Genomic DNA, 23426 nt, shown 5'->3' on the forward strand with positions numbered 1-23426 from the left:
GGTTTGAGGAGGGGCCGTAAATTGGGTTTCCGGACTATATCTGACCTCGGAGTCGAACCAATCGTGGTTCCAACCGCGATTGCCGGAAGGGTGATCGCCGGAGCCGGACATTGTATAGTGTGGTGAGAGTTTAGATGAGAGAGTATGAGGAAAAAAGATGAGAGAATGTAGATGATGATAGAATAGATAATAGATGAGAATGTGATTTTTTTTGTGTTGGAGTTGGGGTATTTATAGATGAAAATGTGAATTTTGGGAAAAAAAAATTGAAAAATAAATTAAAAGTGGGTAGAAAACGGATATATTTTTTTGGGAAGTGGGAAAATATTTTTTTTATTTAAAAACATTTTTTAAAATAAATTTCGAATTTAAAAAAAAAAAAAAAAAAAAACGAAATTGCCAACGGCTATGCCGTTGGCCAATCAGAAGCTGCCACGTATTTGTGCTCAGCGGCACGGACGTGCTCTTAGCTAAGAGCAGCGCCGTGCCGCTGGCACGGACGGACAAGCTCCAGCGACGGACGGACGGCACCGTGCTCAGCGGCACGGACGGACGAGCAGCGGTGATGCTACCGCTGCGGATGCTCTAATCTCTAATAGGGATTTACATACTCAGAAGATTATATTATGTACTAATTTAAAATTCAATTTAAATAAAAAAAAGTAAGAAACATGATTCTATTTACAATTGGTGTTCGTTGATGCTAGAAATGAAGAGAAATGTATAATTAAAAAATAGTGATGTCAGGTAGAATCCCAAATTAAGAGGCGAAATCGTATCATAATGGTGTTATAGTTATATAATGATTTACTTTTGCATGCTTTAACCGATAAAATTGGTTTTTTATTAATATTGAATCGCTGATTTCTTTTAACTTTATAATTAAAAAAATATTTTAAATTAACATTATAAATTAAAAATTCCGTTACAGATTTATAATTAAATCGCCCAAATTAGTGATTATAGCCAATGGTTTTATAATTAATAACCAATGATTTATGATTTTATTACCCAAATTAACATTATAAAATTCAATTTGGCTGAACAACTAATAATGAATTTAACTATTAATCTCAAAATTAATTACAATTTAAATCAATAATCGTATCTTAATTTTTAATAGTCTAACTGACTACGCCATTAACTAATTAATTAAACATCGATTCTCTTTAAAGTTAACAAACTCCATAAAACGAGGAAACCAAGTCAATTATCGATTTTCTGTGTGGATTTATAAGGCGAAAATGATGACAGCCATAATTAACAAAAAAAAATCAAAGATATTGAGCATGGCCTTAGTCGCGCCACCATCGCCGCCATGGACTGAACTGCCCGATGATTTGACGGAAAATATCCTGCAAAGGCTGCACATTGAAGAGATACTGAAGAGTGCGCAAAAAGTGTGTACTACATGGTGGAGAGTTTGCAAGAATCCAGCCATATGGCGCGTGATTAATTTGGATTTTCTAGATTGGAAGGACGAAGAATTCCATAAAAAATGCCGTTGCACAGTGGATCGTAGTCAGGGACAATTGGTCGACCTAAAGGTTACCAATTATTGTGAAGACTATGGGTTTCTAAACTACGTTGCCAACCGGTATAATTCCTTCCTTCGTCATCATTCTCTACTCTTGGCAATTGCGTACTTTAATCTGTCTATACTCCCTCGGTTCCAAGCTACTTGTATCATTTTTATAGACATGTGAATTGTCTCACACGCCTTAATGATTACCTCCAAAAATCACTAATATGGTTTATGTTGTATTGGGTCGCGTTAAAATGTTAACTAATTTTTAATAAATTTTTCAATTTTGTAGTATATTAAAAATATCAATAGAAAGATATAAGTATATGAACACAAGACTTTTGTGTTGATAATTTTAACACACTAAATTGAAAGTTCTGGGTTCTAGATTGAAAATTAGTTAGCATTTGATTACAACCCATGTTGTATGTACTCTTTTGACAGATCAAGTCAGCTCCGATGCCTTACACTCAAAGGGTATTATAGTAAGGAAAATGCTTTGACCAATGCAATCAAGAATCTCCCACAGATGGAAGAGTTACATCTTATCAAAGCGCCATCACTCAGTGTCGAACAAGTTGAAAGCATTGGCATCTCTTGCCCCAAGTTGAAATCATTTACATATGATGAAAATGGCATTGGAAGTGGAAATTTTTGGACCGAGCATGTTGTTGCAATTGGAAAAACCATGCCTAATCTGCGTCATCTCAGAATTAAGACGATGCGGATTGAGAATGAGGGACTAGAAGCGATTCTCAATGGCTGCCCCCACCTTGAGTCACTCGATCTTCGGAGATTGTATGATCTTGATCTAGAAGGAACTCTGGGTAAAAGATGTTCGGACCGAATCAAACATCTGAAGCTTTCTTTTAACTACAGTGAATATCCTGAGTATGAAGATAGTGATTATGAACATGAATATGTTAGTGTTGACCTCCTTTGGCCGCCACCTTGATTGTGATCTGTGTTTACTTATTATTGGTAAACTATAACGCTACTATGTTTTTCTAAATGATATATTTGGCCGCATATTCTATTCTATCTGTCTTTCATTCTTTGTTTGGATCTACATTGAGTTTTTTGAGTTTAAATTCACTAATTTTGTCAATCAGCGGCTTTAACAGCCTTATACAAAATACTACTAGTAATTTTATAGCTGTGTTCAATCCCAAAGATTTTGAAACCATTATATTCATATAGAGAAAAATATCAGCACGATAAATCATAAAAATGAATCGAACAATATCAACACACTATTTTGTGATCGACTTATATATAATGTGACTATGTATCCATATTATGTATGTATACATTTTATCAACACAATCTTTCTTCGATATATATGCACACGCGTATCAATACCATCATTCTTAGATATCAAAGTACTTAAGTTATCAATTAATTAAAAGAATAATACGTAAAACAGTATAAATATATCTACTTACTTAGGGATATGATCAGTCGGTGATTATCTTAAATTGATAACTGGCAACTGTGTAGATGTCAACTAAATTTGATTGTCAACCTAATTGAACCCTACGCTTGGCTACCTAAATTTGATTGTCAACCTAATTGAACCCTACGCTTGGCTACCTATCAATTGTCAGTCTTCAAGTTAAGATGATCCATATTGAACCTCCAGTTTCAACATTGGATGCCTCTTCATCATCCTCAGCCGCACCTAGGTTGGGTGTTGCAGAGATTATCGCTGCCATGGATCGAGCTGCCGGATGATTTGACAGCGAATATCATGCTAAGGTTGGGTGTTGCAGAGATTTTGTTGAGGAAGCAGCACGTTTGTGCCTGCAATGTAGACAGTCTGCAAGAATCTAGCCATTTGGTGCGTTATTAATCTGGATTGCCGAAATTACGATAAGCCCAATGAATTTAACTGCATTTTCCAACGGTAGTCTAAGTCTAAAGTGTTTTTCTATTGATACATAGGAAATTTAAAGTTGTATATAGAGACAATATGGGCATAATAGGGTCTCGGGCTCATATCATAATGTCACTAATTGAAAATTTTTGTAAATTTAAATGCCAAGAAACTCAATCGAGATCCAAACAAAGGAATTAGAAGGAGAAATATAGAATAAAATGTGCTGCCAAATAATTAAGCATTTAAAAAAACCAAGTAGTAAGTAGTATCATAGTTCACCAACATGACATAAAAGTTATAAAAAACACATATTCTTTATAATCTTATAATAAGCCAAATGACAATCATATCCTAGTGGAGGTATATTATCTTCATACGCAGGATATTTGATAAACCAATCACTAACACTATAGTCGGAAGGAAGCCTCAGATGTTTTATTCGGTCAGAACATCTTTTACCCAGAGCTCCTTCGAGATCAAGACCAGTGCATCTCCGAAGATCGAGTGATTCAAGATGGGGGCAGCCATCGAGAATCGCTTCCAGTCCTTGATTCGTCATGGGTTGCCCCCAAAGTCCGAGATGGTGCAGATTAGGCATGGTTTCTCCAATTACAATAGCATGGTCAGTGCCAAATCTTCCCACAATAGGGTAATCTGTAAGCCAATAATCTATATATGTAAATGATTTCAACACAGGGCAAGACATGCCAATGCTTTCAAATTCTTCTACACTCAGTGATGGCATCCTGATAAGGTGCAACTCTTCCAACCCTGGGAGTTTTTCTATTGCATCAGTCAAACCAATTTCAATTTTCTCAAACCCTGCGAGTGTAAGGCGTCGGAGCTGACTTGATCTGTTAAAAGACTATATCAGTGATTTTGTAGTAGTGTCAATCTATAAGACGCTTCTCCTTCACCCAAAATTAGAATGTTTAGCAAGACCTATGCTAATTAATACTCCCCAAAATATTGTCTCACTTTTATCCGGCACCCGTTTTAAGAAATGTAATGAAAAGTGAGTTGAAAAAGTTAGTGAAAATGTGAATCCTACTTTTATATATTAGCTTTATACTCCCTCCGTCCCACAAAGATTGTCTCACTTTGACCGGGTACGTGTTTTAAGAAAAGTAAGTTGAAAATTAGTCATACTTTTATATATTAGTTTTATAATAAAATGTAAGCACGAATGAGTTAGTGGAATATTGGGATCTTCTACCAAAAATTATAAAAAGTGATATGTGAAAAATTTTGTGGGACAAACAAAAATGGATAAATGAGACAATCTTTGTGGGACAGAGAGAGTAATAAAATGTGAGTAAAAATGAGTTAGTAGAATATAAGGTCTACTACTAAAAATGACAAAAAGTGAAATGAGACAAATTTTGTGATCCGAGCGGAAATAGAAAAATGAGACAAACTTTCGGGGACGGAGGGAGTACATGCATTACTATCTAAAAAATTGAAAATACAATACTTACTAGTTGGGGCCTGCATATTCCATTTCATTTTAAGGAAAAACTTTATTCTGTCTCCATTATTATGTTTCAATCTTCATTCTCTACACTCAAACTATCAATTTCTTAATTTCCATCAAAGATGATTTAAACTAAATATTCATGAAGATAAATTACTAGTTCGACGGTTTTGTGTTATTAGAACAAATTAAAGCACACACAAAAAAAAAAGCAATCGCCAAGCAAGAAAGAATTGAGAATCATAAAGTATACCTGGCGACGTATTCAAGAAACTCATAATCTTGATCATTATAACGGAGAAGCTTTAGGTCGACCAATTGTCCCTGGCTACGATCCACTATGCGATAGCATACGCTATCAAATACTTCGTCAGCCCAATCTCGACAATCCAAGTGAATAACGCGCCACATCGTGGGATTTTTGATCACTCTCCACCATGTAGTACACACTAGCTGCGCACTCGTCAGTATCTCTCCAATGGGCAGCCTTTGCAGGATATTCTCCGTCAAATAATCGGGCAGTTCAAGCCATGGCGGCGCGGCTGAGGAGGAGGCAGCGGCGTTGCTGAAAAGCTTTGATTTTTTGTTAATTAGGGCTGCCATGATTTTCGCCTTTGCAGTGCATACAGAGAGAATCGATTATTAACTTTAGGGTTTCCTCGTATTTTTAACTTTAAAGAGAATCGATGATTAATTAATTAATTAATTAGTTAATTAATAGTAAGTTAATACCAGGGATTATTTAATTAATATCGTGATTAATAATAAATTGATTATTATGCTTATAGCACCCTAATCCAAAATCAAGACTAAATCTCCATCCTTGGATTTTAAAATGAGTGGATGAGATTAAAGCTCACAAATCTCAATAAATAGTAGACAAAATATCAACAAAAGGGTAATATCGTTATTATGTTATCATATGATAATTTTCGTAGGTGTTTTTTTTATATCAACATTGTGTATTACAAATATCAACAATATGATATTAGAATATCAATACGAGGACAAGAAAATATCAACACATTTTTATTGAGATTGGACATGCATAATATTGAGATTTTGCCTACAATATATTGAGATTTTTTGTTGCATTTGTTGATAAAAGCTGCTTATCAACAAGTACGAAAATTGAAATATAATTTATCAAATTTCATCACCCGAATATCGTCGGAACATATGCAATTGAGATCTCGTTAGAATCCTTATTAAATTATTTTTAATTTGATATATTTTTGGCGAAAAAATAATTTAAATTGAGAGAGTTACGTAAAATTAAAGATTTGAGATGATTTTGAGGAGAGAGAAAGTAGTTAGTTATAATTACTACATTTAGAATTTGACATTAATACCATTTTAATTTAATTAATAATTATTTACATTTAAAATATATTACACTTGGATTATATTAACCACAAGATCCTAATCTAATAGTTAAAAATTGGTCTCAATTTTGGATTGGTAATTAGTTAGCAATTGATTACATGCCTGATTTTGTATATTCTTTTGCTCTAATTTTCACTGATAAAGATGTATACCCACAAAAAGTTACTGTATTGACCAAAATGTTACTCTCTCCGTCCCCCATTAGTAGTCACAGTTTAACCGGGCACGGGTTTTAAGAGATGTAAAGAAAAGTTGGTTGAAAAAGTTAGTGGAATGTGGGATCCACTTTTTTATATTGATTTTATAATAAAATGTGAGTGAAGTGAGTTAGTGGAATGTGAGACCTACTACCATTTATGGTAAAAATGAAGTGTGACTCTTAATTGGAGACAAACCGAAATGGAAAAAAATGACTCTTAATGCGGGACGGAGGGAGTAATTGCTTTAGTTCTTCGCATTTACCGTTGTGTTCGAATTTAACATTATAAAATTCTATATTGCCGAACTAATAATCATCAATTCATCATTAATGGATCAATTAAATAATCAAATAATTTCCAATGTTTAAATTAATTTAATTAACCCTGCTGTTTCTTATTAATAACGAAATCTGCTAGTTTGGGCCTTGCATATTCCATTTCATTTTAAGGAAAAACTTTATTCTGTCTCCATTATTATGTTTCAATCTTTATTCTCTACACTCAAACTATCAATCTTAATTTCATTTTAAACTATATATTCATTAAGATAAATTACTAGTTCGACGGTTTTGTGATATTAGAACAAATTAAAACACAACAAAAAAGAAAGCAATCGCCAAGCAAGAAAGAATAGAGAATTCTTCGTCAGCCCAATCTCGACAATCCAAGTGCACAATCTCTTATTATTATATTTCAAATTCATATAATGATAATATGATGTAAATTTAGTTTTCAACAAATTAAGTAAATCATGGGACGGGGTGGATATTAGTTAACTTCAAAAGATAAGAAAAATTACATAGAAAAATAATAAATTAACTTAAAAAGAAACCTTATTTGATTTTCTAACTTCCAGATAAGAAAATATTAAATGATATCAAATATTGAACTTTAGTAATTATTTTATTTATAAAATAAATTTAACAAACATTTGGTAGCAATTAACGCAATTTGCCATCCGAATTGATGTGGCATATACCATTTAATGAAATTTGCCATCCACAGTTCCACACTGAAGTGGCATATATCATTTAATGAAATTTGCCAACCATACTTATGCGTCATATAACATTTAATGAAAAACTGCCTCTTAATAAAAAAAATTCTTCAATCATCATTTCTACATTCCATTATTGATTCAAACTTCCACTTTAATTCATGCAGTATATCCTACATGAAATTTTAGATTAAAATACATTTTTTCCCGATCTAATACTTCATGACTCCGCATTATTCTCTCTCCTGTGTCAAAATTCTAAATCGATTAAGAATTTAATTTACCTTACTTAAACAATTACACAAATTACCTTAAATACATGAATAATTAAAATCAGCAATATGAAAAATGTATTATTAATATTATCATTATTATTATGCATGCCATGTTTACATTACAAAAATTATCTAATTGGAGTCGGTTACCCGAAATGCGCAGATACATGAACAACGAGGTGAATTTGATAGCATATTCTACATGGAACCTTGTTGGAATAAGTGAGCTTCGACAAGTTCAATTATACATTTGTACATTCAAATATAATATCTGAAATTAAGAAAATGTCATGCACCTTGTTGTTCTAAGTAACTTTTAGTTCAAATATACTTACTTTCTAAGTAATAATCAAATCTGATATAGATTTTATAACATGTCCAACATTTTATCCTAAGAGTTCAACAAGAACATATGATATCTCAAGTCTTTATAGTTTTTATAAGAATATTGAATTATAACATATTGTATGCATCAACAAGTATATTAATTACTGAATAATCTATATTGATACACATGTATTAATTAATAAAAGCAAGGTGAATGTGAAGACGTCAACGACATGCGTGCGACACTTGACCAAACGAATGCACACATATCAACATGTCTATTAAATAGTGGATAATCATGTAATTTAACATGTGTACTAAGTAATGGACAACGACAGTTAGACGCAAGACAAAAGGAACTACACCAACCACAAGTAGTGTGACAACCGAGATCTCATGAGAATGATGGCAAAACATAACTAGACGCAACACGTAAAGATTTTTTTAACAATTATTGATTGTGAAATTGAGCATCGCAAGGAGCATTTGTCTTACCATAAACATGATACCAGAATGACCTAAGTTTTACTTGATCATACTGTTGGAATATTTAATACACAAAATATAGAAACACTCAACAAAGATGAAATATGTGGAGGATAAGTATTTATAGGCTTCTCACAAAAGATTACAAAATACAATCAAACGTGCTTCTGCACAACAACAAAAACTCTCACAATTTTCTCTACTTAGAGCTACGGCTCTTTTCGACTCCAACTCACACAATTCCTTTCCTTTCTTTCTATCTAAGAGCTTCGGCTCTTACAAACACTCACTCTTCCTTTCTCTCTAAGAGCTTCGGCTCTTACAAACACTCACTCTTCCTTTCTCTCTACTATGAGCTACGGCTCATTCTCTCTAAATCTCATTCACTACATTTCTTTTTTTCTCTCATTATACAATGAAGCAAGTACTACTATTTATAAGTAACTAAAGTTGATATATAGCTAACACATGCATGCTACGTGTCCTAATTAGTTTAATTAGGAAGATATCATATAATGACCACATACTCCACCGCCTTACACGTAATGCAATTGTGGCTTCCTTTTAGCCATGAAAACTTCACAAGATTTCATCAACTAAGATGAGGTGGTGATGCACCTACTTCATCAATTTTCTTAATCTTGAAGCAATTGAGTTTAATAAACTCAACACATACGACTATGTAAGAAGTTTTTAGTAGCTATTGACTGTAAACAGAGCATTGTAAATATTAGTTGTCTCGACGTAAAAATGATATCATAATGTCATAGATTGTACTCGATCATATACTTCAACACATGTATAATCATACCGACATGTGTATTAATTAATGGATAAAAAGACAGTTAAGCGTAAGGTGAGTTAGAAGACGCCAACCCCATGCAGTGCGACAACATGGGATCTCATGCTAAAGGCGACGACACTTGAATAGACGACACATACACATCAAAAATGTACTATTAAAAATGGATAATCATATAATCCAATACATTAATTAACGAATACATAAAAACAACTAAACAAAAGACAAAAGGGAAGACACCAACCACTAGCAACACGACGACATGAGGTCTCATGACAACAACTAACAACGACACTTCGTTAGATGCATGTACGTAAAGAATATTTGTGAGAGCTAATAATTGTGAAGTTTCGCGACGTAAAGCATGATATCATAATGTCTTCAGTCATACTCGATCACATTAGTGTGACATCTTTTCTACGACAGAGGGGAGGGAGTATACTATAATTAGGTGATTTTATTTCGGTACAAGAATTTATAAAAATCATAGCATTTTTTTCGATAAATTCACTATTGAATCAATGGAATTATGTAGTACTACCTACTAGTGCTTAATTAGAAAATGAATCTTGGAAGCAAGAGGGAAATTTAAAGAAATTGAAAAAAATTCAAAAAGTTTCCTTAAAAAAGTCCCGTTTTCAAGTCCGCGCCAAAGCCCCAAATTCCTCTTCTATAAATTTGAGAATCCAACAACCAAATTCACACTATTATTCATCACTTTCTCTCTCTCTGTATATTCACACCTGTCTTCATTACTCAACAAGCAACCCTCAAATCTCAATCAAACCATCGGAAATCATGTCTTCAAACCAGCTCCCGTGCGACGGCGACGGCGTGTGCATGGTCTGCAAGCAGAAGCCTGTGGAGGCGGAGATCCTCTCGTGCAAGACGTGCGTGACGCCGTGGCACGTGTCGTGCTGCCTCACATCCGCCCGGCCACAAACCCTAGCGGACACGGCGGAATGGGAGTGCCCCGACTGCTCCGATCTCTCATCCTGCGCCGTGCCAGCCGTCTCCGGAGGCGGCCTGGTGGACAAGATCCGCGCGATCGAAGCCGATGCGTCGCTCACAGACCTGGAGAAGGCGAAGCGGCGCCAGGAGCTGCTCGGAGGGGCGAAGGAAGGCGAAGAGACGGAGGGTAACGGCGCTGGAGGTGTTTTGGGGATTTTGGGGGATCAATTCAACTGCTCCATTTGCATGCAGCTTCTAGATCGACCTGTTTCGGTACCATTTTTTCGAATTTTGATTTCTGTGGCTGATTTAGTTTTTTTTCGAAGGATCTGAGTTTTTTGATGGCCGAAAATGATTTTTGATTTGAATGGGGTGTGTTTTTGGTGATTTCACTTGGACGTCATTTTTGATTGGGTATGCTATAAATGGCTTTGTGTTAATATAAAATGGAAGAACATTTAAAGATTAGATACAAATGCATTCTTTGATGATTTCCTATGTTTGATTTTAATTTATGTACGCTTTTGGAAATGGAATTGGGTCTTCAATTCCAAATCCAATGTTTGTTACCAATATATATTTGGATTTGGAATTAAATTACATATTTCAATTCCTCTCAATTCCACAATAATTGGAGATTCAAATAGTGATAAAATTGGACAAATTCACACACACGCACACACTGCAAACACAAAGTGCACACACTACACACTACACACACACACAGCACACTCTACAAACACTGCACACACACTTTGGGCATGCTTGGTATGATGGAATGGAATGGTGGAATGGAATGTGATTCCTACTTCCATTCTATTCATTTGCTTGGTGTGATGGAATGAATGAGTGAATGGATGAAAATGCAAAGGAAATCCAAGGAAATTGACATTTCATTCCTATCTTCATTCCATTCCACCCTTCATTCCATTCCACCCTCATTCCATTCCACCCTTCATTCCAAAGTGCACACACTACACACTACACACACAGCACACTCTACAAACACTGCACACACACTTTGTATCTATTACATCACCTTTTACCGAATGAAGAATTTGGAATTGAATCCAACACATTCAATTTCATAAAATTTTAATTCTAATTCTGTGTACTGAATGGATCCTTAGTTAAATAAGTTTGATTATAATAAAGCTTCTAAACTCATCATTGTACTCTTGATTCTGTTTTTAGACGCCGTGTGGTCACAACTTCTGCTTGAAATGCTTCCAAAAATGGACAGGGCAACAGCGCATGAAGACCTGTGCTATTTGTCGGAAGATGATCCCGGTCAAGATGGCTAAGGAGCCTCGTATAAACTCTGCCATTGTTATGGCAATCCGAATGGCTAAAGCTGCCCAGTCAAACTGCTCGGGAGGCCCTGCGATAGTATCCCACTTCATCCACAACCAAGATCGCCCCGACAAAGCATTTACCACAGAGCGTGCGAAAAGAACTGGAAAGGCCAACGCATGCAGTGGGAAGATTTTTGTGACGATTCCCTCAGATTTTCTTGGTCCAATCACACCGGAGTACGACCCGACAAGGGGCTTAGGTGTGACAGTTGGAGAAACTTGGGAAGACAGGATGGAATGCAGGCAGTGGGGTGCTCACTTTCCCCATGTTGCAGGTATTGGGGGTCAAGCTAATCATGGGGCCCAGTCGGTTGCACTCTCGGGTGGTTATGAGGACGACGAGGATCATGGAGAATGGTTTCTCTACACGGGAAGGTATTAAATGCTGCTTCTATTTGGCATTATTACTTAAGATTAAGATGATATTATCTTGTTAGCAATGAAATCTGTTTGAACTTAATGCAAAACGGGATGTGCATAGTCTGCGCCAATACTAACTTTATAACGGTTACAGTGGTGGGCGTGATCTTACTGGAAATAAAAGGACGAACAAGAAACAGTCCTTTGACCAGAGCTTCAAAAGTTCCAATGAGGCTCTAAGAGTTAGTTGTCGCGAGGGCTATCCTGTACGGGTTGTGAGGTAAGCTAAAATTAATTCTTAATTTTGTTGTTAGTAACTCTGTGCAAACTAGTGCTGTTTAGTGCTTGAATTAGACGACGACACTTTCTTTAACTTGTTGAGTTTTCTTGAAATTAAACTGTCTTACAAAAACTCCAATACTTTTCTATGTATTGTTTTGTCATAATTCATTTTATTGTTGCAGGTCCCACAAAGAAAAGCGATCTTCTTATGCACCAGAGACGGGTGTGCGTTATGACGGGATTTACAGGATAGAAAAGTGCTGGCGCAAGGCGGGGCAACAAGTAAATATCTGCCAAATAAAAATCTCACCTGCGATTTTTATTTGTATCCTCTCATGATATTCGTTTTGAATTTTTACAGGGATTTGTGGTCTGCCGTTATCTATTTGTGCGTTGTGATAATGATCCAGCACCATGGACCATGTGAGTTGCTGTATATTAGTCTTGCAATGGCCTTTCTACTTAGTCGTCTACTATCTGTATTTCATGATATATGCTTAAACTCTATGTACTTTTGGCTTGTAGTGACACCCAAGGAGATCGTCCGAGGCCTCTACCTTCAATTCCCGAGCTGAACCAAGCCAAGGACATTACCGAAAGGAAAAAGAGTCCTGCCTGGGATTTCGATGTAAGAGACTTAGACTAACTTGTGTTGCATTGGTGATTGTTTCTTGAGGTTTGCATGACTTTACGTCTAGCATTCTTAGGATAAAATTAGTTTGAGACTCATCCGTCTAAAATTTTCCGTATAGGAGCAGAAGGGCATCTGGACATGGACAAGACCTCAACCACCCAGTCAAAAAATGCTTGTTGATGGTGATAAAGTAAAGATCACCAAGAGGAAAAACCGAAGCGGGACTGGATCAGTTAAACAAAAGCTTCTGAAAGGTAATTTTCCCTTTCCTATTCAAACACTGCTTTGATTATCAATTGCGGACATTCTCATGAAGCATCGTTTTTTTGCTTCAATTCTCAATTTGTTTTGTATTTTAATGCTTTTGATAACCGTAATGCAGAATTTGGCTGCCTCATCTGTCGGAAAGTGATGGTTCAGCCACTCACTACTCCCTGCGCGCATAATTTCTGCAAGGCGTGCTTAGAGGGCGCCTTTGCTGGCCAATCTCACATGAAAGAGCGAAAAACGGGAGGGAGGACGCTTCGTGCACAGAAAACTGTTATGAAGTGCCCTTCTTGCACACAAGACATTTCTGACTTCCTTCAAAATCCTCAGGTAAATGCATTATATTTTGGATTTTCATCTGGCTGTATGTTCTTGGTCTTGGATGTTAGATGTGACATGAAATGGCCGTGCTAACGATTCAACTTGAATATGATTATGTGCACAGGTCAACAGAGAGTTGATGAACGTGATTGAAACGCTGCAGAAACAGTTGGAGGAGGAGAGCTCCAAGGCTAAGGAAAACGAGGATGCCCAAAGCTTGAATTCGAGCGAGAATGCTGAAGAATTGGGCTCAGAAATGGAAGTGAGAGCAGATGCTGACAGCATAGATGAAGATGCTGTTAGTGTTTCTAAGCGAAGGAAGCTTAGAAACGATGCTGCCCAAGCCGGAGAACCAGATGCGTCAAATGACGATGAGATAGCATGATGCGAACTCGCATGGGAGGCCCGTGATGTTTCATTCAAATTTATTGACGTGGGTTTTTGCTTGATTAACATTTAAAAATGCAATTTATTCAAGTGAGTTTATTACTTCATTCAGGAATGTTATTACTTCATTGGATAACATTTTTACTTCGTTCCAGTAAGACTTCAACTGCTTATACACATACTTCATTCCAATAATTTATTACATTATTCCATGTGTTTATTAAGCCAATATTAGCGACATGGCGTTGGTGATAGATATTGTAGAGTGAAAGAACGGCACGCGAAGGCGAAACCACATTTACGTACTGGAATGAAGTAAAAACCTACTGGAATGAGGTAAAAACCCACTAGAATGAAATAATATATTCTGGAACGAAGTTAAATCTTCGTAACATGTTAGTATGACTTATTTACCTTCAGATGAATTAAAATACGCTCGTGATGAAGGCGAAAATAATTTATAAATTTATGTATCTTATCCATAAAAAACTAGATCTATAAGCCCTAATTTGGTAGGGTTCGATGGTTCGGTCTTTAAGAGTGGATTTGTGGATAATGAGACTCTCTCTCTCTCTCTCTATATATATATATATAGGGATGTGATCAAATGAAAACTCTAAATATGGTAAAACTCAAAACTTTGATCTGGACCATTGAAAAATGTCAACAGATCACAAAAAAGCATCAACAGGAAAATGTCAATAGAATTTCAACGGCAGTCATGATTGATGTTGTGTTGATATTGTGTTGATACTGTGTTGACATTAAAATCTTGAAATTTTATACTGTGTTGATATTGTATTGAAACTGTATTGAAGTTGTGTTGAAGAGTTTTGAGTTTGTACAATATATAAGTTTGCATTTTATCACTACCCTATATATCTTGTTAGGTTGAGATTATTTAGCTAAAATGAGAAATGAGATGCAATATGGGCCACTAATCCACAAGATTAACAAAATGTCAACAAATACCACATTATGTCAACAAGGGGGTATAATTGTCTTTTCATTAAATTGTGTTTGAAATTATTTTCTAAAATCCTCTCTAGAACTCTAGCTTCAACATTCAAATCTTCAAATCTTCATATCTTCAAATCTTCAACATTCAAATCTTCAAATCTTCAACATTCAAATGTTCAAATCTTCGAATCTTCAAATCTCTTGAACATTCAAATCTTCAAATCTTCAAATCTTCAACATTCAAATGTTCAAATCTTCAACATTCATATCTTCAAATCTTCAAACCTTCAACATTCAAATGTTCAAATCTCTTCAACATTCAAATCTTCAAATCTTGAACATTCAAATCTTCAAATCTTCAACATTCAAATCTTCAAATCTTCAACATTGAAATCTTCAACATTCAAATCTTCAAATCTTCGAATCTTCAACAATCAACATTCAATAAAATAACACTTATAATTCACATATCAATACCGAGAATATCGAATGTCAACAACTCGTATTAAAATGTCAACAACTAACAAATAACACTTACAATTCACATATCAATACCGAGAATATCGAATGTCAACAACACGTTTTAAAATGTCAACAACTAAAAAATAACACTTACTATTCACATATCAATACCGAGAATATCGAATGTCAACAACTCGTATTAAAATGTCAACAACTAACAAATAACACTTACTATTCACATATCAATACCGAGAATATCGAATGTCAACAACTCTTATTAAAATGTCAACAACTAACAAATAACACTTACTATTCACATATCAATACCAAAAATATCGAATGTCAACAACTCGTATTAAAATGTCAACAACTAAAAAATAACACTTACAATTGACATATCAATACCGAGAATATTCAATGTCAACAACTAAAAAATAATACTTATAATTCACATATCAATACCGAGAATATCCAATGTCAACAACTCATATTAAAATGTCAATAACTAACAAATAACACTTACAATTCACATATCAATACCAAAAATATCGAATGTCAACAACTCGTATTAAAATGTCAACAACTAAAAAATAACACTTACAATTGACATAACAATACCGAGAATATCCAATGTCAACAACTAAAAAATAACACTTATAATTCACATATCAACTACGATGTCAACAGCAAACATTATTCATGTCAACTACGATGTCAACAGCAAACATTATTCATGTAAACTACGATGTCAACAACAAACATTATTTATGTCAACTATTATGTCAACAACAACATTTTACAAATTATTCATGTAAACTACGATGTCAACAACAAACGTTATTTATGTCAACTATTATGTCAACAACAACATTTTACAAATTATTAATGTCAATAACAAATATTTTCATGTCAACGACCTATTTTATTTATGTCAACAACAACGTTTTACATATAATTCATGTCAACAACAATGTTTTACATATAATTTATGTCAACAACATTTTTCTTAAAATTTATGCCAACGACCTATATAATTCATGTCAACAACAAACATTATTATGTCAACGAGCTATATAATTTATGTCAAAAATAAACATCTTCATGTCAACAACTTATATTAATTTATGTCAACAATAATATTTTAGGCAATATCACAAACACCTTATCTACACAACTAAAAAAATCAAGCAATACAATCGAATTAAAAGCTGCATCCATATATTTCACAAATTAATTGTAATTTGCTTTCGATTTTAGAGAAATTGAATCCACAAAATTAACAAATAAATTCACAAATTTTGAATTAAAAAGGCAATCGATAATTCGAACAGTAACAACTTCAAATCCTACCATATCACACGCTTCTCTTACCTCACCTACGTAAATCAGTTATATTCATCAATAATATACTCTATTAATTAACTCCTTTGCCAAAGCGAGATTCAATAATTTCCTCATCAATTAACTAGTGATGAATTGCAGTTAATTTAACTCATTTTACTTCATATCACGTCAAAGCAATTGCAGTAACACACCAAACAACAGCACAGAATAGCAACAAAGATATCAAAGCTAAACAACATCGAAACAGATTGAAATAATCACCGCAATTGAGAGGGCGATGGCGACTTCATATCACTCCATTGTCTTCTTCGATCTAGCGTCGAAGCTCTCGGCGGAGAGGGCGATGGCGACTTCTCCGATTGTGTGGAAGGCGAAGAGGTTTTTCAACATCAGCAGCGAGAGGAGGCTGCGCCGCGCGATCGGGACGATCCACGCCATCGTGTGAGATTTTATCAGAGAGCGGCGGAAGCTGGGGATTTCCGATGGGATTCCGCGGCCGCGATTTGGGCAGTGGAGTTCGTGGAGGGCGTGGTGCGGCTGCGGAGCTGCTCCGGCAAGTACCTGACGGCGAAGGACAAGGAGTTCCTCCCCGGCGTCACCGGCAGGAAGGTCGTGCAGTCAGTGCAGCCAATCGCCAACAGCGCCTTCGTCCTTACCATCGACACCGATTTCGATGGCTGAATGAAATTGATCAAACAAATCACGGCGGAGCTCCGATTGGAAGGGCAGAAGACGGCGACGATCGAAATTCTGCAGCAATTCGATTGGGAATTTGGGGAAAATTTATGCATTTTACAATAGATTCAAAATGTGCAAGGAATTAGGGCTCGTGGATAGATTCAGCGGCTGGACTCTAATTAGAATATGAAATTACCATTCTGCCCTTTCATAATAAATTAATCTAATAATATTTTTTGTGTGGCAAAATCTGGACCACTCATTTAATAAAAATGAGTGACTGATATTGCATCTCATTTCTCAATTAGCCTAAATAATCTCAATTGATCATAACCCTATATATATATATATATATATATATATATATATTTTTGTAATTATAAACTCTATTTCTTTAAATATTTCAAGTAATTCAATTTCTAAATAAATTACTAAAACTAGTATTTTATTTAAGTAGAGAGGGTGGAGGAGAGATGTAGTGTGGGGAAAGAGTTTTATTTTTTCAAATAGGATCCACTTGTTCACTTTATATAAATAGTGTATTAGGAGATGTTAATAGGAAATATTGTAGGCGATTCCTTCCAACGTTCGGGTGTGGGTTTGATGATATGAATTTATTGAAAATTGAAATAGTCAAATTTAATTGTACTCAATGAATTTAAATTAATTAATAATAGAGGATTGAATGATTTCATCTCTTGTATAGTGATATGTGAAATGCTCTTTTGGGGTCATAGATAAGATGAGTTTATTCAATGCTTTGAAGATTTAATTTTGGTTATTACTAAAAAATTTTGAAGTTAACCACCATTGATTTGGCTCAACATTGTTTTGAGACGTTACTAGGGATGAAATTCGAAACAAAATCTAACACCTACTGAAACTCGAAAAAATCAATTAATTATAAGAATATATGATCAGAAGGGAGTATACACTATCTATAGACAAAGAAGTCATTCCAATAGGTGTTTGAAAATAGAAAAATAGACAATAACAAAAGCAAAATCATCAAGATATATTAAAGTCATTGTATAACTAAAGGAGTTAGGTAGGCTCAAAATGATGGCAGCGTCATAAGCTGTACATTGATACTAATAAAAGACAAAAAGGGGTTCTTTGATATCTCACTACATACCAAGCAAAATGGGAGATATAATGAAACCTCCAACAAAATCTCATTACAACCTTCAAGACTAGATATAGTAATATCCATCAAAACCTTTACAAGAAAACTAATAATACCCTCCTTCAATATCATCACACCAATAGGAATGATGAACATTTTCAGAATCAATATCATAGGTATCCTTCCGTTTCTCTATCCAATCCATTAAACCGATAGAGTCGGTATGGAGCCACAGATCTTTTCTTGCCCGAGCAGAACTTCTTTGGCCAGAATCAGAGACTCTTTTAAATGCGGAGCATAGCCGAAGATCAAGTGATTTTAGGTGGGGGCAACCCTCGAGAATCGCTTCCAGTCCCTTATATCCCATCCGATGTTCACAAAGTCAGAGATGGCGCAAATTAGGCATGGTTTTTCCAATTGCTTCAGCATGCTCTGAAAAATCAAAACATGCTGATGAAACTTTGCTCAAACAGTTATGATATGAAAACGATTTCAACATTGGGCAAGCGATCCCAATGGTTTCAAAATCATCGGATATGAGAAATGGAGTCGTCACAAGGTGCAGCTCTTCCAATTGTGGCAGTTTTTTAATGGCTACAATCAACTCACTTGTATCATAATCAACACCACACTGTAAAAGTTTAAGGCTTTGAAGCTGAGATGACCTGTGGAAAAAGTAGAACATATATAGAGCATATTAGAGACTACTGGAAATCAAAATTCAGTAAGGTTGAAGCGCAAAGAACAACACAAAAAATGAAAGAAAACTCAATTAATTAAGGCACTTAGAGGTTGAGGTTGAGGAGTTGTCCCTGGCTTAGATCAACTGCGCGACTGACAAGGAACGCGAATTTGTTCTCCCAACAACGGCAAACGTAGTCATGTGTGCAGAGACAGATGTTGCCGAAATCGCGGGCGGCGGGACGTCGATAGTGCAAATCAATAGAGCGCCACGTGGCTGGATTGTTGCAGACTCTCCACCAGGTCTTGCACACGCACTGCACACTGTCAATTATCTCCTCCGGATACAGCCTTTGCAGAATATCTGCCGTCAGATGCTCCGGTAGCTCGATCCACGGCGGTGAAGATCCCCTTTTCAATTTCTTCCATTTTTTAGGGTTTCGTGGCTTCATCGCGTGAGTGTTGATTTGGGGAAGATGGTTTGATTGTATTTTAATAAGCGCTCAATTTCTCCTAAACCGCTTATACTAGTATTTGGTCGCATTTTGTAAGAAATAGAAATGCAAAATCCATAATTTATTTATAATGGCCATTAGTTTTAATAAAAAAAATTTGGCTTTTAAATTATACTTCTACATAATAGTAGTATTCTATAAATTTAAACTAATGAGGCAATTAAAAAGATGTTAAAATTAAGATATACTCCCTCCGTCCACGAATAAGAGTCCCGTTTACTTTTTTGCACTTGTTTTGTAAAAATGATAATAAATAGTTAAAGTAGAGAAATAATATAGTAAGATGGAGAATAATGTAGACAAGACTCTTATCTACATTATTCTTTGTCTTACTTTATCATTTCTCCACTTTAACTATTTATTATCATTTTTACAAAATATGTGCAAAAAAGTGAGCGTGACTCTTATTCGTGGACGGAGAGAGTACAAATCATTTGGCGGAGCTACGGTGGGGGCGCCATTCTAGTTTTACCTATAATACATATATTCAGATACATTCATCAAAAGTATTGATAGCGCAGTTGGCAAGTGCTCTGATTTTGAGATCATGCTTGCACTCGGGTGCTGAGTTTGATTCTCAGCCGTGCCATTATTTTATGATCATTTTTTTCAATATTTGCTCACAAGAGTACTTAGTAACTCCTTATTTCTTGTCAAATCATTGTTGCAATATTTAACCAATGTCTGTTAAAGATCATTTTCAAATATTTATGCAATATTATTCTAATTTATTTGTTATCAAATTATATTTTAGAGATGTGCTATATTTATTCAATAATTTTTACGTCAAATCACTTTTAAGCAAAGGTGTTAAATTTAATCAATGACCTTTTAAAGTTATAGTTTAAAGTTATAGTTTAAAAGGATGTTATTTGTTGAATGACTTGTAAATAATGTAATATATATTTTAAAATATTGTATTTTAAATTACTTTTTTATTGGTATTGTAATATGGAGTAATTAATAGCTTTATCAAAATTTTATAGTATGTATAGTCAAACAATTTTGCTCTACTTGTGAAAAGCTTAATTTTATTAGTAGGTAGAATACTTTTTAAGATCATCACAGAATGTTTATATCAATTATTCTCGTTAGATTAAATTTGCTGAATATGCATTTAATTCTTGAGTACTACTCCCTCCGTACCACGTTACTTGAGTCACTTCTTTTTCGCACTCGTTTTGAAAAAATAATAATAAATAGTTAAAGTGGAGATAAAGTAAAGTAAGAAAGAAAATAATTTAGTTAAGACTCTTAAGTATATTATTCTCTTTCTTACTTTATTTTATCATCACTTTAACTATTTATTATTATTTTTTCAAAACGAGTGCGGAAAAGAAGTGACTCAAGTAACGTGGGACAGAGGGAGTAGTATATATCTTGTTATAGCATACGCTAGCGAATTGTTCGTCATTCCAATCTCGCCAATCCAAGTGAATAACGCGCCATATCGTGGGAATTTTTTATCACTCTCCACCATGTAGTACACACTAGCTGCGCACTCGTCAGTATCTCTCAAACGGGCAACCTTTGCAGGATATTCTCGGTCAAATAATCGGGCAGTTCGAGCCATGGCGGTGATGCTGGCGCGGCTGAGGAGGCGGCGGCATTGCTGAAAAGCTTTGCTTTTTTGTTAATTATAGGGCTGCCATGATATTCGCCTTTGCAATGCATACAGAGAGAATCAAATTATTAAGAGCATCTCCAATAGCAATAGGCTAGCCACAGGCTAGCCACTCTCTCTCCTTACCACGTCATCAGCACTAAAAATCCACCTGTCACATTAGCATTTTAAGCAAATAGGCTAGTCTTAGGCTAGCCACAGGCTAGCTGCAATAAAAATAATTAAAAAACAACTACATTTATGGAATTGAATTTACGATAAATTACGGAATTAAAATTACGAGGCATATAAGGAAAAATTTATTCATTTCATTAAAAATAAAAAGGCACATAGAAAAAAAAAATACATGATTTAAAAAAAAAAGGCTTCCACACATGAGCCCCGTCGCTCTCTACTCCTCATCGTCGCCGCCGCCGTCCTCGCCGCCGCCACCCGGGGTATCTGAGCCCGCGTCTGAGCCCCCCACCAGTGCCCTCGTGGCATCCAAATCCACCTGCATGTTCTCGAGCATCGATTGAAGAAACCTCTTCTCCATGGGGTCAGTTGCGGCCCTCCACTCTTGGAAGACCTTGTACATCCGTTCCTCCGTTTTTGCACGCGAGAATAAGGTATACGTGCGTGGGGGTGGGGGTGCCGAGATGACCTCCTGGGGTGATAGTGGGGAGGATCCCCTCGCTGCCCGTTGCGCCCGCTTTTGGCCAGTCGGGCGAGGGCAACGAGTAAAGGATGGAAGGGACGGAAATTCCTCAGCATCCGGGGGGAGGTCGTGGGATCCACCGCCGCTGCCGCGGTAATCACCGGAATAGTTCAGCCTCTGCTTCTTTGGCAACCCAGCCTCGCACCCCGCCCGGAACTTCTTGGAGTCCTTCAGCAGCAGATAGCATTCCCAGAAGTTGAACTCCTTATAAATCCCCGACAAGGAGAACTGACTCTCCGCTATCCTCCGGGCGTCCTCCTAAGTCTTGCCCACTAGTCAGCATGCGGAAGGCGTTGGCGTACAACCCTGAAAATCGGACGACCGCGGCCCTGATGCATTCCCACCCCTTCCGCCACTCCTCCTCGCTGTAGTCATTTTCGTGCGGGCAGTTCCTCTTATAGGCTGCTCTAATCTTAGCCCACATATTGACGATCCGCTGGTTGCTCACCCAGCGGATCGTCGCAAATCGACAACCACGCCTTGGCCATGCCGACGTACTCATCCTCCGTCCACTTCCTCCGCGTGGGGGTGTCGTGAACAGCGGGCTGCGACGACTCGCCGACCACCTTGCCCTTCCCCTTGGTCTTCTTCTTCTTCGGCGCGGCCCGACCAGCTGGAACGGGAGTGTCTGGCTCCCCGATATCGATCCCAATCTCATGCAATGACAAAAGGTCATCGCCAGTGAACTGCGTTTCCACTTGGGTAGACGTGTGAGACGAAGCCGTCAAAAAATCAAGAGAGGGACGATAGACCGTGTCCCCCCCTCCCCCAGAGACCCCTGCATCCCCCCTGCATACCGGACTGCATCCCTCCCTGCCATACCGATATCATTCCCATCATCTGTTGCATCATCTGCTGCTGCATCTGGGGCATACCTCCCCACCCTGGCGTTTCCTGCCCGCCGCCCGGCAACCCCCACGACATCCCTCCCTGCATCCCCCCTGCGATCCCGCCATCATCCCCATCAACTGTTGCCAAGGGACGTTAAACCCTGGGCCCATCTGCCCACCCATCTGGCCCCATCCAGATCCCACGCGTACCATGGGAGTCTGAGATCCGCTTGTCGCTAGACTGGACTCGTTGTTGTTGTCCATCGCTCGATGTTGCTCTTATACAGAAATTTAGAGAGAGAGAAAACTCGTTAAAACAAGTGGTGCAAATGAAAATGACACTAAAATCGCGTATATATAGGTTTTCAAAATTAAACAAAAAAAATGAAAAATGAGCGCTGGCCGATCGCTAGCTTATCGGCACACCACAATGCGGCCAGCGCATCGGCCAACGCCCTCAAATCGGCGAGCGCACGCCGATTCGCGACTTGCCGTTTCCAATTGTTCGACTAGCCGACCGCCTAGCGACGCGAATCGGCTAGCCGGTGGGCTAGCCGCTATTGGAGATGCTCTAACTTTAGTGTTTCTTCTTTTTTTTTTA

General features: G+C 36.6%; 3 protein-coding genes and 1 pseudogene across 3 annotated transcripts; 2 read left to right on the top strand and 2 right to left on the bottom strand.

Moving 5' to 3' along the window:
* The first annotated feature begins 1289 nt into the window (after positions 1 to 1289).
* Positions 1290 to 2541, top strand: LOC148929520 (F-box protein SKIP19-like). The gene is made up of 2 exons (XM_089056894.1): positions 1290 to 1597; positions 1970 to 2541. The coding sequence occupies exons 1-2, from the start codon at positions 1290 to 1292 to the stop codon at positions 2478 to 2480; spliced, it is 819 nt and encodes a 272-aa protein (XP_088913020.1). The 3' UTR covers positions 2481 to 2541.
* A 1130-nt stretch (positions 2542 to 3671) lies between these two features.
* On the bottom strand, positions 3672 to 5481 carry LOC148929521 (putative F-box/LRR-repeat protein 22). The gene is made up of 2 exons (XM_089056895.1): positions 5140 to 5481; positions 3672 to 4269 (listed from the first exon to the last, which is right to left on the bottom strand). The coding sequence occupies exons 1-2, from the start codon at positions 5479 to 5481 to the stop codon at positions 3700 to 3702; spliced, it is 912 nt and encodes a 303-aa protein (XP_088913021.1). The 3' UTR covers positions 3672 to 3699.
* Positions 5482 to 10149: 4668 nt separating this feature from the next.
* LOC148929522 (E3 ubiquitin-protein ligase ORTHRUS 2-like) lies at positions 10150 to 13951 on the top strand. The gene is made up of 9 exons (XM_089057673.1): positions 10150 to 10575; positions 11497 to 12032; positions 12172 to 12297; positions 12482 to 12581; positions 12661 to 12722; positions 12825 to 12927; positions 13052 to 13187; positions 13316 to 13530; positions 13646 to 13951. The coding sequence occupies exons 1-9, from the start codon at positions 10150 to 10152 to the stop codon at positions 13904 to 13906; spliced, it is 1965 nt and encodes a 654-aa protein (XP_088913799.1). The 3' UTR covers positions 13907 to 13951.
* Positions 13952 to 18383: 4432 nt separating this feature from the next.
* On the bottom strand, positions 18384 to 19611 carry LOC148929523 (putative F-box/LRR-repeat protein 23; annotated as a pseudogene).
* Positions 19612 to 23426: the final 3815 nt, after the last annotated feature.

This window comes from Salvia hispanica, chromosome 4, assembly GCF_029641045.1.
Source record: "Salvia hispanica isolate PSC_SH4W2 chromosome 4, Shi_PSC_v1, whole genome shotgun sequence".
In the NCBI taxonomy this organism is placed as follows: Eukaryota; Viridiplantae; Streptophyta; class Magnoliopsida; order Lamiales; family Lamiaceae; genus Salvia; species Salvia hispanica.